This window comes from Lepidochelys olivacea (genome assembly GCF_965140295.1).
Source record: "Lepidochelys olivacea isolate rLepOli2 genome assembly, chromosome: 11".
In the NCBI taxonomy this organism is placed as follows: domain Eukaryota; kingdom Metazoa; phylum Chordata; order Testudines; family Cheloniidae; genus Lepidochelys; species Lepidochelys olivacea.
Window position 1 is genome coordinate 17,004,380 of NC_140421.1, and position 20,356 is coordinate 17,024,735.

General features: G+C 41.2%; 1 protein-coding gene across 4 annotated transcripts in view; it reads left to right on the forward strand.

Moving 5' to 3' along the window:
* Positions 1-19,930, forward strand: part of SLC35F5 (solute carrier family 35 member F5) — a 55,179-nt gene extending 35,249 nt beyond the window's left edge. For all 4 annotated transcript variants that reach the window (XM_084642550.1, XM_084642549.1, XM_084642547.1 and 1 more), the window contains 4 exons: positions 7,802-7,892; positions 15,331-15,485; positions 16,445-16,533; positions 17,116-19,930. In XM_084642550.1, the coding sequence (XP_084498676.1) occupies positions 7,802-7,892; positions 15,331-15,485; positions 16,445-16,526 (328 nt within the window). In that variant the 3' untranslated portion in view covers positions 16,527-16,533; positions 17,116-19,930. The remainder of the gene's footprint in view (positions 1-7,801; positions 7,893-15,330; positions 15,486-16,444; positions 16,534-17,115) is intronic.
* Positions 19,931-20,356: the final 426 nt, after the last annotated feature.

Genomic DNA, 20,356 nt, shown 5'->3' on the forward strand with positions numbered 1-20,356 from the left:
GTATATAGTTAATAGTTTTTGTCTTAAGTTAATACTAGTAGTGGCGTTACTAGGCTGTTTTCTTTGTGGAGGTCCCCCCGCTTCTTTTCTCCCCCCACGCCTGGGGCATGCCTCGGACTCTGGGGTTCGAACCATGTGAAGTCTGCGGAAAGTTGATGCCAAAAAGTGGCCTGCACACTTCTCGTTTGAAGTGCCTTGGTGAGAGTCACCAAAAGGACAAGTGCCGCATTTGTAAAGCGTTTTGGCCAAGGACCCTGAAGGATCGCGAACAGAGACTCGGACATTTTCCTCATAGAGGCAGCCCTCAGCCCGCAATCCGACCCTGGGTCAGCGGAGCCCATGGCAAGCTCCGCCTCTTCTGTGTGCAGCACACCGATGGTGCACAAGTCGGCTCCTAGAAAGGAAATTAAGGACTCCCGGCACCAACACAGCGCCGCACGTAAGACTTCTGGTAGGTGCCGATATGTATTCCTGGTGACCCAGAAGAAAAAGAGGCAGGAGAGAGGACGCTCTCCCCGTCCTAAGCCTAAGGAGACAGCGGCAGGGAGACCTTAGCACACCCAGCCTACTTTGGGTCTGGCAGCTCCCAGAGTCCCAGGGGCTTGTCGACTCAAGGCACTGGTAATAGCCAGACCGCCTGTTCCATCTAGAGGCAAGCCAGCAATGATGTCATGCTGCTCACCATCTCCAGCACGCCACTCCCCGGTGCCGGCCGCCCACGGGGGGAAATTGCATCAGTCTCCAGAGGCTTGGCACCGCTCTTCGGCACCATCCAATACTGTTCCTCTGTGGTCTTCTTTTTTGGAGACCTCGGAGTCCAGCAGCAGGAGGTCTAGATCTAGGCAACACCGCCAGCCTCCTCCGGCACCATGGCCACCTCAGTGGCAACCACCAACTCAGTAACTCTTTTGGGCTCCCTGGGCTAACCATCAGGCTAAGGGTCAGGACCAGGCATAGAGATCCAAATCGACATTGATCGCGACGGCAACTGGCACCGGGTCCATCTCCAGCAACGACTCCTGCCTGCCGCTTTGAGCTCGGCGCTGGCAGCCTCAGCACCATTCACACGAGGACTGCCACCCTCTTGGCACCGAGGGCAGTGATGAGGGCCATGGGCCAGTGTTTTCGTCCTCGTCCTCCCCAGATGACCCTGTTGTGGGCATGTCAAAAGCCCCGGCCTTGGAGGATAGTAGGGTCCTGCAACAGCTGTTGCGCAGGGTGGCCCAGAACCTGGGGATCCAGGCAGAGGAAGTGGTATAGGATGAGGATCCCATGGTGGATGTCCTCGCCCCCTCTGGTCCCTCGTGTATCGTGCTACCACTTATTAAAACTATAAGTGACAGCACAAAAACTTTGTGGTAGACCCTGGCCGCCTTGCCCCCCACTGCAAGTAGGAATGAAAGAAGCTATTTCATCCCCTCAAAGGGGTACCAGTACTTGTACGCTCACCCTCCACCCGACTCCCTGGTGGTGGATGCTATGAACCAAACGGAGCGCCAAGGGTTCCAGGGACCCTCTCCTGAAAACCGGGAGGCCAGAAAGGTTGACTTATTTGGGAGGAAAGTATACTCCATCTCTGGTTTGCAGCTCCAAATTGCAAACCAACAGGCCTTCATTAGTAGATAATCCTTTAACACCTGTGGAGCGATGGACAAGTTTGCTGAGCTGCTACCACCAGACTCCTGTTCTGAATTGAATGCCTTGGTGGAGGAAGGCAAACTCATTTCTAGGGCTTCCTTGCAGGTGGCTCTTGATGGCTTGGATGCAGCCCCCGTACCATGGCTATGGAGGTGGCCATGAGGAGGTCCTCTTGGCTACAGATCTCTGGACTACCTCACGAAGTCCAGCAGACCATCCAAAACCTACCTTTTGAAGGTCAGGCATTGTTTTCTGAAAAGACAGACAGAAGACTGCACAGTTTAAAAGACTCGAGGGCTACCCTCAAGTCCCTGGGTATACACACCCCCACCACACAATGCAGGCATTTCAGGCTGCAACCTCCTCCGCGGTTTTACCAGTAAAACTGACAGGGTGGTTCCTGGAGGAGGAATAGAAGCAGCAGGAAGTGGCCGTACCTGTCCTCAGGCCAGGGCTCTGCCCAAACCAAGCCTTCTGCGGGCCAGAAACAGGCCTTTTGAAGGCGCGCACGAGGATGTCATACCAGATCAAGAACTGGATCTGCCCCGCCTTACCTTTTCATCCCAACTATCCCCTTTCTATTGTGCATGGTCCCGTATCACTTCAGACCTCCGGGTGCTCCGCACAGTAGAGAGGGGATACTCCCATCCAATTCTGTGCATTCCCACCCTTCCACCTCCCTTCCCCATCCCTCTTCAGGGACCCTTCTCATGAGCAACTCCTTATACAGGAGGTGCACTTGCTCCTTTTACTAGGGGCAGTGGTAGAGGTTCCTCAGGAGCAGAAGGGCAAGGGCTTCTATTCCTGGTATTTCCTAATACTGAAAGCCAAAGGAGGGCTCAGGCACATCCTAGATCTGCAAGAACTCAACAAGTTCGTGAAGAAACTCAAATTCCACATGATCTCTTTAGCCTCCATCATCCCTTCACTGGATCCAGGAGACTGGTATGCCGCCCTCAACTTGAAGGATGCTTACTTTCACATAGCGATAACTCTGTCCCACAGAAAATACCTCAGGTTTGTGGTGAACAACACCCACTACCAGTTCAGTCCTTCCATTTGGCCTGTCAGCTGCACCTCGAGTATTCACAAAGTGCATGGCAGTCGTGGCTGCATTCCTGCGCAGGCGACAGGTACAGTGTTCCCGTACTGTAACAACTGGCTGATTAAGGGTTGACGCAGGGCTCAAGTAGAGAAGTCCCCTTCATAAGAGCATCTTACGATGAATTGGGCCTGCTACTGAATGAGGGGAATCAAAGCTGACCCTGGTTCAGAGGATAGAATTCGTAGGGGCAGTACTGGACTCAACACAGGCCAGGGCATTCCTTCCCGAAGTGAGATTTCGAGCCCTAGGTGATAGCATTCAAGGTCGCAGGCAGTTCCCCACCACCACAGCACAGAACTGCCTGAAACTTCTAGGACACATGGCTACTTGTACCTACGTAGTACAGCATGCCAGACTCAGACTTCGATCTCTTCATATCATGGCTAGCGTCAGTGTATGAGCCAACCCAGGACAGTTTGTCCAGGATTGTAACCCTGCCTCCTCCAGTACCCCTGTGGTGGCTCACCCTGCAGGTAGTATGTGCAGGGATCCCCTTCACCAGCCCTCAGCCATCCATCAGAGGTGTCAGACTTGGGCTGGGGGGCACATTTGGGAGACCTCAGAACCCAAGGCCTTTGGTCTCAGACAGATCTCGCTCTACACATCAACGTCAGAGCTGAGAGTGGTACGCCTGGCATGCCAGACTTTCCAAGCCCACCTAACAGGTAGATGTGTATCAGTCATGACAGACAACACCACAGCGATGTTTTATATCCACAAACGGGGGTGCACGCTCCTCTCCCCTGTGACAGGAAGCACTCATGCTGTGGGACTTCTGTGTAGAGCACTTGATACACCTGCAAGCATCGTACCTCCCTGGAGTTCAGAACGAGTTGGCAGATCATCTCAGCAGGTCATTCCATCGCCACGAGTGGTTCCTTAGGCCGGACGTCATGAACTCAATCTTCCATCAGTGGGGCTTTTCCCAGATAGACCTGTTCACAACGTAATGTAACAGGAAGTGTCAGCAGTTTTGCTCCTTCCTGAATCACAGCCCGGGGTCCATTGCAGATGTGTTCCTCCTCCCCTGGGGAGGCCATCTCCTATATGCATTCCTGCCCATTCCTCTCATTCACAATGTACTCCTTGAGATGTGGAGGGAAGAAGCTTCAATGATATTGATAGCTCCAGCCTGGTCCTACCAGCATTGGTGCACGTCACTCCCGGAAATGTCCGTGGAAGCTCCAGTTACCTTGCGGCTTTTCCCGGACTTACTAACTCAGGATCATGGCCGTCTCTAACATCCGAACCTTGAGTCACTCCACCTCACAGCATGGAAGCCCCTGTGGAGCTTTCTTGCTCTGATCAAGTCAGACAAGTTCTCCTTGGCAGCAGGAAACCCTCCACGAGAGCTACCTACCTTGCCAAGTAGAGGAAATTTTCAGTCTGGTTGGCGCAGCACCATTCGGCTCCGATGCTCGCCTTGGTGCTACTTATACTGGACTGTCTGTGTCGTCAATAAGGGTTCACTTGGCTGCCATCTCTGCCTTCCACCCAGGCTCAGAGGGACACTTGGTCTTTGCCAACCCGTTGGCCAGCCATTTCCTTAAAGGTCTCAACAGGTTATACCCGCAGGTCTGACAGCCTGTTTCAGCTTGGGACCTCAATTTGGTCTTCTACAGACTTATGGGGCCGCCATTTGAGCCTTTGGCGACGTGCTCCTTGTTCTCTCTCTCATACAAGGTGGCGTTTCTGGTAGCGATAACCTCAGCTAGGAGGGTGTCTGAGCTCAGGGCCCTAACATCAGAGCCTCCTTATACTGTATTCCATAAGGACGAGGTTCAGCTCAGGCCTCACCCGGCTTTTCTCCCGAAGGTTGTCTCCCAGTTCCACATCAACCAGGACATCTTCCTCCTGGTGTTCTATCCAAAGCTGCACTTGACTGGCAGGGAGCAAAGGCTTCACTCATTGGATGTCCACAGAGCACTAGCTTTCTACATCAAGAGAACTAAACCATTCCAAAAGTCCATCCAGTTATTCGTGGTAGTGGTGGACAGAGTGAAGTGTCTTCCTGTCTCTTCTCGAGATTTTGTCATGGATCACATCCTGCATCTGTGAGTGCTACAACCTGGCAGGGGTGCCTGTCCTTCGATCACTGCGCACTCCACCAGAGCTCGGGCCTCTTCAACAGCATTCCTGATGCAGTCCCCACCCAGGAAATGTGCAGAGCAGTGATCTGGTCCTCCATACACACTTTCACCACATGCTAAGCAATTACCCAGCAGGCCAGAGATAATGTGGCCTTTGGAAGAGCAGTGTTCCAATCAGTGAACTACTCCACCCCACCTCCTGAACTTGGGCTTTGTGAGTCACCTGATTGGAATTGACATGAACAAGCACTTGAAGAAGAAAGAATAGCTACTCACCTTCTCGTAACTGTTCTTCAAGATGTGGTGTTCACGTCCATTCCAATACCCATCCTCCTTACCCCTCTGTCGGAGTAGCCGGCAAGAAGGAACTGAGGTCGGTAGGGCCCTCTCTTGGGAGCCAGGAAGTTGCGACTCCAGGGGGCGCCCAAGCCAACCCTACGGATGCTGCTAGAGGAAAAATCTTCTGGCTGTCGTGCACGCACCTGTTTGGAATGGTCATGAACAACACATCTCGAAGAACAACAGTTATGAGAAGGCGAGTAACCGTTTTTGTGTCAGGCTTCTGAATTGAGTGGCCTAGTCACTGGACGGTGACTGAGCCACACTGTGAAGGTTCACCTGCATCACAGAGTATAGGCTCTTAGTATTTTGATAAGTTTTAGTTTTAATTGACAGGATATTTTGGAATATTATACACCATCTTGCTAATAAGAGACATCTCTCTAGTGACGCTATTAAATCATTTGCTGAAAAATGAAGCAAGATTGCTAAATTGGAAAAAAATAATAATTGCCAAAGTGTAGATTAGAAAAATATTCTTGTTGTAACACTTGTTTGAGCTGAAACCATTTAAATGTTGAGATCCCAGCTCCTACATTAAGCTAGTGATTTCATGGCTATGCAGTGAATGAGAAATCTCATTTTGTCCCCAAACTCTCCCTAAAATATTTCTAAACCCAAAGAATCATAGGATTCTTTGAGTTAACATCAAACGTCCTTTTATTCATGCAAATAGTCCCAACAAGACCACAGTTGTTTTTTGTTTTTGCTTTTTTAATTACACTTTGTGCGTACAACGACATAAAAGCATAAGCTGAAGAGCCAAGTGGCAGATTTTGAGTCTTAATTATTTGTTTCTTCATATTTGTAAGTTTGAATTAAACTTTGTACTCCTAAATTTCTGTGTGGTTGAATTACTTCTGTATTTGGAAGAACTTAAAGTGGGGTCATAGAAAATACCTACCAGTTAAAAGTGTTGTGAACGGGAGCTGGAAATTTGGATTTGTGCATTTAATTCTGGGGGAGTGGAGAGTGCTTTTTTGCTGCTTTTGCTCTATAAATAAACAAGGCCTAACATTTGTTTGCTTCCTCTCTCTGCCCCCATCACCCCTGCTCAAGTATTTTTTCTGCCCCCCCCCCCTTTTTTTTTTTTGGGTAAAGTTTACCAATATAATGTCCAGTCTAGTCTTTGTTTTGCTGGAAGTCTCTCTGAGAAGGACCCAGTGGCTTGGATTGGGGGTTCTCTCATTCCTTAATTGAAGAGGCATGTGCATTAAATCTTTAGCCAAAAGACTTTTTTCCAACTGTTTGTTCAAACTGTTTGTTTTATTTTTGTTAACACCTATTAAGTTCAATCTTGTGATGTGAATAAAAATCACATCCCCTTTCAGTTAACTAGGTTTCATGTGCATAGCTTCTGTGATGTCACTCCTACTAATTCTCTAGTTATCCATATAATTACATAGGAAAGACTTAACTGAATTTTTAAGAATAGAATAAAAAAATTGATATTCTTAAATTTAAGGTCTTGTTTAAAGTTGGTAATTAGTATTGGTCAGATAACTGAGGGAGAGGGGGTTGTTTTCTGTGGAAAACTTCAACATTTTGGCCAAAAAACTGAAAATCTTAAGCTGAAAACAGAAAATTTTGATTTGGTAATGTCACTATGGTACATCGTAAGAGATGTAGTCTGTCTAGTAATCTGGCCCATAGAGGAGAATGGGGTGGTGAGGCACTTGGACTACATCTCCGTTGAGGTGATGTGGTAGCATTTCTGAATAAAATCTTAGCATTTTTCAACCAGAAACTTTATTGGCGTAGAGATTGGTTGGTTGTGGGGTTTTTTTGGGGTGGTAAGGGTAAGGTGGTTGTTGTTTTTTAACAGGTCAGTCTGTGGAAAGTTATTGGGGTTTTTTTGTTTGATATTTAGTAGAAAGGTCAATTTTCTGTTGAAACAGTTTTGATGGAAAATTTTGACCAGCCCTAGTAATTAGGAAGTTAAATTAAAATAGAAAAAATATATCTGGTGCCCTCTTTGTTCCTTGATGATGGAGATAAAGAAACAAAAAAGGGGAGTAGTTCTGTTTTTTGTTTTTTTTCCAGATTACCTGTAAAACTTCCTAATTACTGATTTTGATGGTCCATCAGCATCTAATACCATTAGACTCATGAATAAATAGGTAATTTAGTTTAATGAACAGTATTGACTGGAGTAGGAAAATAAGCATTTACAGAGTTATTAAATCAGTGATTCTTTACATGACAAAGCAGAATACCTCTTAGGAAGGTATCTGTTGTCAAGCCTGGTTTTACATTTGGGATCATTGACTTGATGGATCATAGTGTCTAACTTACAGCCTTTCTTAATATCTTAGGTGCTGTTAACTTGATACCGAAATGGCTCACACTAGGCAAGCCTTACCGTAGATCTTTTGTTGGGCCAATAATTCGTGAACTAAAGAATACTTCAAATTCACAGTAATTTCATGAAATGTCTTATTTAAAAAATATATATATTGTATGGCTCAGTCACTTTCACATTGAAGGTGTCCTGCAAAGAACTTTTGAAAACAAACCTTATGGCTTTACACTTAAAACAAACCTTAACTAACAGATAACCTTGATTAAATCTCTTCTGTACTTTAAAGTATTTGTCTTAATTTTTAAATAAGACTTTTATATTTTTTAGGGGCTGCTTTCTTACCTCATCACTGATAGGCACACTTGCGCTAAGCCTTACAATACCTCTGTCCATAATAGCTGACATGTGCATGCAGAAGGTAATGTACACTTGATTACTGATAAGATTTGAGCATTATTAACAGGCCTAAGTAGGTATCTTTTAATGCAATGCCAGTGTTAAAGCTGAATGTACACAATGTACAGTATTTTCCTATTACTGTTAATTATCAAGACTGAATTGTCTGTCATCCTTCCTGTATGTATCTTAATCTTGTTTGTTACTGCATACTTTATCTCACTGAAATACAACTTCAATGAAAAGTAATTTAAATCACCAAACTCTCCCACTTCAGTTCCCTTACCTGGTCTAATCATTTAACTAAACCTGTAGAACATCATGTAACAGCATCCTTAAATAGCAACTTAATAGTGTAAAATCCTGTATGTGGCCTGTATATTTTGAAAATATTCGGTTAGTGATGTAAAAAATCTGTAGGTTAATGTTTGCAGAAGATGGACAATTTAAGGCTTAATCCTAGATTTTTATGAATACAATAAACATTAAATTAAATTTGTAAATGAAGCGGTCCCAATTAAAAAAAAACACCTTATTTCGATGGATATTGTCATAGAAGTTAATAACTGTGAGAGAGCACTTCATGTGATTAAAATAAATATCTGAAAATAGTGTGTTTAGAACAGAAATGAGCCACAATTTTTCATTTATATTCCCCCTCAAACTAAATTGTCTAAATTTTTGTTGAATATTCTATTAAAATTAGATCATTTTTGTCATGATTTTCATATAAAATTTAGCTGTCTTTCTGAATGTTTGACTGTAGTATTTTATCAATGGCAAGGAACCCCAAATTCTTAATTTGTTTATATGAATTATAATCTGGATTTAGTGTTCTCATAACACAGGAATGAGGGGTCACCAAATCAAATTAATAGGCAGCAGATTTAAAACAAACAAAAGGAAGTATTTTTTCACACAGTGCACAGTCAACCTGTGGAACTCCTTGCCAGAGGATGTTGTCAAGGCCAAACTGTAACAGGGTTCAAAAAAGAACTAGATAAATTCATGGAGGATAGGTCCATCAATGGCTATTTGCCAGGATGGACAGCGATGGTGTCCCTAGCCTCTGTTTGCCAGAAGCTGGGAATGGGCGACTGGATGGATCATTTGATGATTACCTGTTCTGTTCATTCCCTCTGTGGCACCTGGCATTGGCCACTGTCGGAAGACGGAATACTAGGCTAGCTGGACCTTTGATCTGACCCAGGTATAGCCGTTCTTATGTTCTATGTATAGTAACACATAATACATTCATACATGTTGAGTACTACTTTGTCTTCATTTTCATTCTTGCTTTAATTGACTCAAAGCTCTCCGTCTTACAGGTTTGTTTTTCTGTTTGCTAAGATCATGGGCTCTTAAAACTTTGCTGCTGCTCCTAATGTTGGAGCAAATAATTATTCCGTTTTGCTGCAAAGTCTAACTATAGCAACTGAGATCACTTGATCTGTCTCTACAATACCTGTTTAACTTTTTGGAATCGCTTTCAAAACTAGCACAAGTACTGCTTGTCGGGGGAGGAGAAAGCATACATTTGTGCATAAGTGAGGTGCCTCACAATTTTTGAAATTAGTGTATATGTTATCTTTCTCACCTGTATCGTTAATTCTTCTTTGTATTCACCAAAAAAAAAAAAAAAAAATGGATATCGATCAAGTGCATTTTGTACTTATCAAAGGCAAATCATGAAAGCTTCCTTTATGTTCTGACAAATTTAAACAAATGACAGCAATGACTAATAGTTAGTTGTATGTTGCTAAATAAATCGGAAATCCTCCTTTCCCTTAAATAATATTGAAATGGTTAAAGTTCTTTGGTTTAGATGGTAAACCCTAAAATGGATCAGTAAGCAATACAATAATTTAAAAGCAGCTTACACTTATAGCAATTCGCAGCTTAGAGGATCCGGACTCACTTTGTAGACTGGATTCCCTTCACCCATTGATGGCATGCAGCAGCTGTTAAATGCAACAAAATAGTTTGGCAGGTCAGGAAGTGGACGTATACTCTATTCCATGGGTGGGCAATCTTTTTGGCCTGAGGGCCACATCTGAGTACGGAAATCGTATGACGGGCTATGAATGCCCACGAAATTGGGGGTTGGGGTGCAGGGGGTGAGGGCTCCGGCTGGAGGTGTGGGCTCTGCGGTGGGGCCAGAAATGAGTTCAGGGTGCAGGAGGGGGCTCCGGGCAGGGGGTTGGGGTGTGAGTAGGGGGGTGAGGGCTCTGGCTGGGGGTGCAGGCTCTGGGGTGGGGCTGGGTATGAGGGGTTGGGGATGCAGGAGGTTGCTCCAGGCTGGGACCGAGGGGTTCGCAGGGCAAGAGGGGGATCAGGGCTGGGGAAGGGGGTTGGGGTGCAGGAACGGGTCAGGGGTGCAGGCTCCGGGTGGCGCTTACCTCAAGCATCTCCCAGAGGCAGCGGCATGTCACCCATCTGGCTCCTACGTGGAAGTGCAGCCAGACAGCTCTGTGTGCTGCCCTGTCCGCAGGCGCCACCCCTGCAGCTCCCACTGGCCGCGGTTCCTGGAGCGTGAATTGACTTGCACAAGGTCAACCAGCAAATTAGTGGCAGTGCCAGAAATTAACTCAGTCTGCCAGTTGCTGATCACTCCCACCACTCTCAATGGCATTTCTTTTCTTCTGAAGTGGGGTCTTTAATCCAACTTGACTCTGGGTAGTTTGTAAAATCTCAAAAGATCAAAGCTCAAGCACAAAGATGATACATAAAAGTACACTAACAATTCCTTATGGACCTCACAAGAAATATTACTTGGATCAATTTATACATCATGTAGATGTCTTGAGTGAACACACAGGTTTCAGGTGTTACTTATGGTTGTTCAGTTTACACTACATTTTTAGCGCAGGCTTATTTTAAAAAGTAATTAGCTCATTAGATAACTTATTACAGTAGTTCATTAAATTGCAGTTTTTTACATTACTTTTGAGATATTCTTTTACTTGCTTGTAGAGGGTCTGTCCCCATTCTGATACTTAAATGTGGGGAGACTAAAGCTGATCACAAATTTTTCACAGGGAAAATTTCCATTCTGATGAACAATTTTTTTTTTCTATGTGCATTTTTTGTGCATATTATTGTTTCATTTTGATTGAATGTCCCTTTGGGATTTTTTAATACACTGAAAAGCTTTGTTTTTCTTTTTTTGGACTTTAAGGGTTCCCCTTCTCCCCCCCCCATCTTCTCACTTTTCCCCTCTACTGAAAAAAAGGGGTAGGAGTATGTTGGTGGAGCGTGAGCCAACTTTACCTGACTGTGTTTGAACACTTTTTTCCCACTCTTTCCAGTTGGAAAACGAAGTGGAGTTGTCTTTTCCTGCTGAGGAGGGAAGAGTTCTGAAATGTGTGCAACCTTTTGAATATCACAGTGCTGTCACCTTGTCTTCAGAATAATTACGTTGTCACTATAGTCTTGGCAGACCATTCAGGTGCACAAGGATACGTGCTCACTCCATCTTTATGCAGAACACAGCTCCACATCTCTCTGCTGCCTCGGACACCCCCACTCCTTCTATCTCTGACTCCCTCATTTCCCTGGTCTCCATGCAGAGCACTCACCCTGACCCCACTAACATGCTGACTTGCTTCCACTCCACAAGTAGAGCATCCAACCAAGCACTCCCTCCTGTGCCTGAAACCCTGAGGGTAATCTTGCCCAAGGACAAAAATGTAGTTCTCAGTGAAGTTTGTAGTTTGCTCAGTACAAACAAAACTTAGAGGAAACATTGCTACTGTCATGTGTCTCGTTAAAATGCAGGTCTTCGCCTGGCTTTCTTGCCTTATTTTTATGCAATTAATGACACTTTTTAGTGGTTATTTCCCAAAATACAGTATCTTCTGGAAGCTGCTAAGCATTCTGAAGACTGGAATCAGTTTTTATTTTGTTGTTTTCCATTATATCACGTAAGGCTGACTTTTCCCAAATCTTATTTTTTGGACATTGGGTTCAGCAACATCTGTATGTGTTGTGAAGTCTGTTGTAGTGACATTTTATGTGGGCCACTGTTTTTGTGGTAAGCTATTTTTAAAAGGCCTTTCTTCATGTGAAATGCCAGTCGCCACAAGAAAGAAAATGACAAGCATTAAGATGGCTGAATTCAAACCTGAATAACAGTAGTGGAAGCAGACATGAAATATGATATATTTTCTATTTGGTAGAAAGTGAAAATGTTTTCAGCTTTAGGTGTACAGAAACTACAACTAAAATAAATTATTTCATGCGAATAAGCTAAAGCTTAAACAAAACAAGCCTAGTTGTCTTGGCCTTGAAACTTAAGCAAGTCATATAAAAGACATAAACATTGTACCAAGAATATAAAAGTAAATAAAAAGTTCCTCAGTGAATCAAAGTAACTCTTCTCCACAAAAACAGGAAGAATTTCACTCCAGTGCATGTAGGCAGCGATATTTATATCTTTGAAGTGCAAACGGCTCACAAGCTTTTTTTTATTATTATTTTTCATATTCTGAGGCAATTTGTTTAAATTTAGTCGCGGCCATGGTTGAATGAACAGGAATCCTTTTTCGTAATTCCCAGAAAACTGGAACGGTTTCTTCTCTGAACTATAAACCCAAATAGACTCTCAGCCCAGTCCTTTAAATAAATAGAATTTATTCTGTATAAGCAAAAAATACACAAAATCACTGCAGCATCTGAAATGGAAGAGACAGCATTAAAGCAATGTTGTGTGACAGATGCGAGGCACACTAATGCAATGGCAACACAGTTTCTTTTAACTTGCTAATTATTTTTATGGCACTCATCACAATAATCGGAACACTTGTACTGTATCTGTTTGACATTTATTATAATAATAAGCCCAAAACATTTAATAACAAATCTCATTTATTTTACTCACTCTCATCTCACTTGCTCTTTCTTCTTTTCCTTATTTTAATAAATCTTTATCTACCTCTGCTTTCTCCGCCTGTCTGCTGGCAACATCTGTCTTAATCCTAGTCCTCTGCACATATCCACTCCTTTCCTCCCTACCTTCCCTAACCCTTTTCATCCTTCAGGCACAACACCCTCTTACCTTTTTCTTGCTCTTCTTTTCTTACTCCTTGTGGATTTTCCTGTTGCTTTCATTTCTGACTATTATCTCTTCACTCTCACTAAAAACTGCTGCTGCCTCTAGAATCTGCCTTTGGTTACCCTTTTATTAGCAATCTGTCTCCTCCTCCACCTCCCCATAGACATTGCCACTGAGAAACGTGGTAATGGTGTAGGGGTCTTTTCAGCTTCAAATTGCACACTTTCTGGTTCATTTTCTCTTCACATGGCTGTCATCTACCATCCAGGTTTCTGTCTGCCTGTCTCTTTCTCACACTAATTAACACCATTCTGATGTGACCTAGGCAGGCTAGGTCTGTCTTTGGTTTTGAACTTGTGGCTGGATGAGTGCTGAATTCTTCCCTTCCTTTCCCTTCAGTGCCTTTTATAATTGAGCTGGTCTGGATAGAACTAATCAAGGGAGCATTCCCTCTGAAGCTGGGTGCTTCAGGTTGGCTGTGTTCCCCAGGAGATTTGCCTCTTCCCCTAAACACAGAAGCTCTGAGGAAAAGGGAAAAAAAGGGAAAAGTACTAAAATATAAGACATGTGCATGCTTTAGACCTTACAAGTCAAACTTGTTGCAGCTAGTAATACTAGTTAGTATAAAGCACTTTTCATCCATAGATCTCAGTTTGCTTTAGGAAGGAAGTCGGTATCATAATCCCCATTTAACAGATGGAGAAACTGAGACACGGAGCATGAATAGACTTGCACAAGGTCAACCAGCAAATTAGTGGCAGTGCCAGAAATTGAACCCAGGTCCTCTTAGTCCTAGTCCAGGTGGCTGTCCCCCATGTTTTTAATGCACCTTTTAAGCTCATTTAAACATTTATTTCAATTGTTTGAAGCTAGGCTCAGTTAGAAATTAATGTGGACACTAATCAGTTCTAGTAACTGCAGATACAGATTTCTAAGAATGAGGTGTTGTCCATACTCATTAAAACCCCAAGATTTCCTATCACTGTATAAGACTTTATTTTTTTTCCACAAGGGGGAGCCTTGTCTATGGTTAATCAGCTTTTTCCAGCTAAAAAGAAGCTTTTTACAGACCTTGTAATTTCTGTTTTGAAGCTTTACATATGTAGTAGACATTCCAGATGCTCAGGCTAACTGTTACTATCCTAGAGTCAGGTAAAATCTCGTTCATCTAATTTATGGCTCACTTTCAAAACAGGTGAGCAAATAACTTAATAAAAAGTGCTGTACTTCCCTCCCCACACACACACAACACACACTCAGGAAGAACAAATTCTTGTTACTTCCAAAACTATTAGCTTCTCCATATGCTTTATTTGGCAGACAAAAATCAGAACTTCTTTGCTAGGACCACGTCCAAGGATTTTTCTCTTCAAATATTGTTTGTTTTTATTTCTTTAATGCACACATCTCTGAATATCTCTTTAAATGAGAATTTGGGGGCACAAATTGCCCTGAAATATTTGTGTTTTTTTCATCTAAACTGTTGGTCAGAAATTCAAATCTAGGTGGAGTAGGTATGTTGTTTTGTGACATTTCACTTGGGTTGTCCATACAGTTGTTTCAGGGCTTGGAAAATTCACTTGCCTCCTCATCTTTGGAAATTAAACTTTCATGGATTAGTGCCGTCAACTTGTACAGGTGGGTGGAGAAACAAAGAAAGTGCTTCCATTTTTCAGCAACCAGATGTAATTTAGGAGAGGGGAGATGCATGCGTATTTTCCTGAGACTGTTATGGAAGATGAAGTCCCCAAAAGAGGGTTTAAAGACCGTACCCTAGTATGAATCCCAGCGCATCTCTTTCCATGCCTGGGAGGAGTGTTGGCTTCTCACCTGAATGTGGATCCACATCAGCTTTTAGCTAGAAGATGTAGTCTCTTGATCTTCTGTACCTAGTAATCCTTCTAAGGTCTATGAGTGAATGAGTAAGGATGAGATCATTTGAGAAACTAGAAAAGAGAACCATGTTACCGGGAAGAGAAGGGGAGGAAAAACATAGGTCCCAATGTAAGGAGGTAAGGAAAAAAGGGAGTTGAACACAGCGGATGACTGAGGATACGATGAACCAAGAGATCTTATAGAAAATGTTAAAATGCAAAAACTGTAACATTGTTCAGCATTCAAAGGAACTGAGACCCAACACAGTTTACAAATAGATTTTATTTTTTTTCTCCAAGTGGAAATGTCTCTTAAACACATATCCTAACACTATTGTAGCAACAAAGGAGGTAATAAATTACAAATTCAGTTATCTTTACAATCTTGAAGTTAGACACTTTTAACAATAACAAAAGTAGACACTTCTCAATTTTATGGCAGTTGTCACAAAAGAAAAAAGTCCAATGTTAAAAGAAATTACTATTGCACTTTGTTACATGATAGATAAATTATATTCATGCTCTAATTCCAGGTGCAGTTTTCCTGGTTATTTTTTGCAGGGGCAATCCATGTATTTTTCTCATTTTTCATTGCAACTTGCTTATGCCATTACAACAACTGGGATCCAGTGATGGTAGGAATCAGAAGAATTTTTGCCTTTATCTGCAGAAAGCATCGAATTCAGAGGTATGATCACCTATTGTAATTTCCCTAACTTTTCATTCTATCTTCCCTATGTATCCTACCTATTTCAGAAGCCTCAGAACTCTCACCCAGGGTTTTTGGCTCCCTCCCTTCCCCTTCTTTAAGAGCACCTCATTGACTGTTTGATTAGGTACCAGTGTAATTCTTTATCTCCATTCTTTGCCCTAATATCCAGTGAGGGCAGAGACAAAATTATAAAAATCCCTGTGACAGGATTGTCTGTCCTTTAAGGGCCAGAGGTCTGGGTCCTGCCAACCCTATTCATTAATCAGATGCAGCTGAAGGGTGGACATGTGTTCCTTATAAAGAGCTGGGCCATCAGGAAGGAAAGGTCGGCAGAGCCTGTAGGGAGTCCATTGGGGGGGAGGCAGTGGGGGGAAAAAAGCCTCCTGGGAGAAGCCCTGGGAAGAGGTGCAAGGAACGAGGAGGAATCCTGCAACAGGCCTTGAAGCAGGACGGAATGAGAGAGGCAAAGGGGAAAATCCCCTAGTACTTGTAGCCCCGTGGGGGTGGAAGAACTGGTTTTGTTTTGTTTTTTTATCTATGTTTGGAAAATAAAACTATGCCTGGAAAGAGACTTTGGGTATGGGAGTGGGGTTTTCATGGGCCGGGGGACAAGCCACCATCTTAAAATCCCATTGTACTAAAAAAATTTTCTGCAGTGAATATTCTTTACAGTTTTGGTTTTGCCTAATTATTGTTACCATAGTATTTGCTGTATTGCCGAGACACCAAATGGCTATCTATAGATCTTAATTATGACGACTCTAGTACAGTATATGTAATTCACTTAAGTATTTAGTTTTTTAATGAACACTTCTCAAGAGACTACGTAACTCTTTTATATAGCATTACCATCCTTACTATTCATGTCTCCATGTCACAATATAACCAGTCTTAGCTTTTCTGTAATTACAAAATGAATTTGATATCTCTTTCAGAATGCCAGAGGAAAGTGAACAGTGTGAAAGCCTCATCCCTATGCATAGTGTTTCTCAAGAAGGAGAAAGCTGCTGTTCATAGGCAATAGGTATGTCTAACATGTAAACTTCAAAAGATAAAGTGAATACATTCAAACTCTAAGTAAATTTTTTCCCTCTTGAGGTTAACACCTTACAATGGACTTGCTAATTATTCCATTACTTTCAGTAGCTTTACCTGTTTTATTAACTCTCATTTCCATGAATTAAAGAAGGAGCTCATATATGTTAGCAGTCTGCCATAGAGTCATGGAAATTTACCTGTGCAGGCACAACATTTACTCACTTGCCCTTTATCATGATTGATACTCTCCCTTGAAATAAATAAAGCTGCTCTCCCTGACGAGGGAGTGTGGAGAATTTTGCAAAGCTAAAATAACTAGAAATGCAAGACTTAGAAAAATGTGGTCATTTTTTCCATAGTCTAATAATACCTGTTTGGCCTCGAAACAAAATATAGCCCAGCTCTATAATATATTTGCAATCCATTTTTCACCATTCTGCATGCGCAATTTCAAATACGTTTAATACTAGGACTGGAAAAGGTATGGAAAATGGGAAATATAGGATCAAAATCAATACAATTAATTCCTAATGCATAGCATTAATAATTCTGTTTTCATTTTTTTCAGTTTAAAGATGGATTCATACTCAGCAAAGAGACAATCTCCTGGAAAGTCCATAAGGAACCATATTTCAGTGCCTATTCTACATTTGGAAAAAAAGTTTCAGTTCTTTTGAAACTCCTAAACTTTTATTTTCCCATAATTGCCTGTCTTCATCTAGTTCTATCAACGAACAACTTCACTATGTGCATATCACTACAACTATAGGAAATCCCAGTCCATCTAAACTACCAACCTGCCTTATAGAACTCAACTTGAAATTACTTGACATAATCAAGAAAGCAAATGCTGGTCTGGTGATTTATTTTTTGTTTTTGTCTTCACATTTTTGTTAAATGCTGGACAACAAGTTGTTCAAAAATTACTTTAAAAAATGAATACGTTAATAAGTCTGCAGGTTGTCATTTCTTACAGGCTTTCAGATTGAAAAAGCTAAATATGTAGGTTACTTGTAATAGGTACGGATTAACATTTTTGTTCTATAAAGTCTATTTGCATATTAACACATAAAATTAGAAAAATATCTTAATTTATTAAATAAGTACATTCTTGCAACTGTCGGAGCAAGACATATGCAGGTTTCTGGAACACTGCGTATATTGCTTTATCCCATTTTAAAAAACTTTGTAATAGGAAAGGGTGCTTTGTGTTTAAAAATCTGTTATGACCTAACAATCTGAAACTTTTAAAGAAGTGTTAGTATAAAAAGGTTATGTATTTTTAAATTTGGCTGGACAAGCACTTGATGTAAACGTTCATAATTCAGAATCAGTCTCTTTTTGAAAACTTAATAGTCAAAATTATTTAATATGTAAAATTGTAAATAATTCCAAGATGCCATGTGCGCAGCTGCTTATTTGAGGGGGGAAAACATCAAGTAGAATTCTAAATTTTGTAGTTACTATCTTGTCTCAACTGAAATCTTCCAAGCAATTTTAAAGCTAGAGATAATCAAGTTGACTTGGTTTTCCTAATGAAATTATTGTGTAATGGCTAACTTTCACTGTGACCTGAGTTTTCTTCCCTACTGCAATGCTGCTGTTCTGTTTGATGCTGCAAGGTAATGAATTAATAAATATATTCACAAGAATCCTGCCAATAGTCATTGCCCTCTTCAAAAAGTAAAATTTGGTAACTTTGGCCCAGGGGTATTATTTACTAATTCATTTTGTCTTTTAGTGAATTGTAATGCTTATAAAGAGTACAGATGGACTTTCAGTCAAGGTGACTAAATCCTCCAGATACCTACAAAACCTACAGTAACATTGCAAGCTTTCTCCTGCTGCTCTGCAATTTGTCTCAACCCTGTTCTGGAGGAACTGACATTTTTCTAGGGATAAATGTCCATTCAGTCTTTGATCTCTATATTACTCCCACCAATAAGGATACTAATTGTGGAAATGGTGGTGGTGATTTGGTGATGTAAAGAAAAAACTAGTCTAACTAGACTAAACATTTATCCAAGTCTGTGGTCTTAATATAGAAGGATTAGATTTTAATTTATTCAACCCCCAAATCAGTAGATGTAGGGAGAAGTCCATTGTTAATTGAAATTTATGGAGGGTAAGTTAAAACATAGGCTATTGCACTTGCAGGCAAATATTTATTTCTTTGTTCATTTTTATCAAATACAAATATTTTTCTGAATTTTATATCAACGATTGGTCACTAAACTATGAACAAAATTTATCTGAGGCCAACCTTTTTCAAAGTAGGGGCATGAAGATAGGACCTGAGGTTGGGATTTTCAAAAGATTTATAAGCACAGTCCCATTTGAAGTCACTTAGTTACTTTCAAAAATCCCATTTTTTTGGTCTCAAGTCCATATTTAGTCACCTGTCCTTTATACTCCTATTTTTGAACACTTAAGCCAGAGTTCCTGATCTCTTGTAGAAATGGAGGTCAATAAAAATTGGAAAGAAATACTGATGATGTACATCAAACTGAATGAAAAATAACGTTCAGTTCTACCAAACTGCATTAGTTTTAAACGATCTTAACTAAAAGTGAATGTCTCTGTCTGTCGATTACTTCAGCCGTCAAGTACCCATGAGAAGACAGGAACTTTAAATGCCGCAGTTGAACTATTTTTATATCTGATCTTGGGTATAATTTTTTGGCTGTTTGGCAAGAGGAGAATTCTCCTGATAAGGTTAAAAATGGTTTTTAGGAAGCAAGGTAACTCCGGAGAATTTAAGCAGAATCCTTACTAAGAAAAGCCATTAATTAAGGCATAGTGGCAATGGAATGCAAATATTTGTTCCCTTAAATAATTATTACATCTTCAATTAATATTTGGCTTCTGTCAAGTTTGCGTAATTAATGCTCAACACTAAATCATGTTCTCTGTAGTAGCGAGAAGGGTAAGGATTGTGGCATCTGCAGAGATAAGCCTAGCAAAGCTAATTTTGCTTTCCAACAGGCATATTGCCCTGTTTTCAGAAGAAAACTAAGGTTCACTTTTGAAATCGATTGCCCATGACCCATAGTTGTTGTAGTACTGGGCTGTAACATGTAACTGTGGACCAGAATCCTTATTTAACATTACAAAACATGACAAAGATGTGTGATCTATCATCAAATCCTTGGTTAGTTTATAGAGTTTTACATAGCAGTTTTAAATTGTGTAGAGAAATACATTGTGCTGGAAAAAATGAACATTAATACATAGGAGAACATCTTATCTCTATGCCTCCGAAGGACATTCAAATAACTATATGTGTAAACAATTCAGATGCTGGGACCTCCTCACTAATTTTCCAAAAAATATATATATATATATTTATATTTATATATATAAATAAATATTTTGAGAAATCAGATTTGTTTAGTGTCATGATATAAGTGTTAGATACCATAAATGACTTCAGCAATCTTTTTATTAATGTGAGGCATTCGGGAGAATGGAATGTAAAATACAAAACATATTATTTCCCTGAAAGGCCTTAAATTTTTAAACAGTTGTGCCCCAGCATTACAAGAGATATATGTATTAGAGTATTAATTACTAAAGTTATATATTGTCATATTATACCTGCATTTAATAAGAGGTAATGAGGTTTTTCTATACCAACCTGTGATTTTTAGTACAAGAACATCTTTTATATCTTTTTTGTTAGAAAAGTGATTCATGGAGCTTTCTATAATGGTTGCTAGGTAAAGGCACAAGAGATTTAGCTTTTGAATCTCAGGTACCGGTGCAATAGTGGCAACATGTTGAATATAATACTTTTCTTGTTTTGTTTT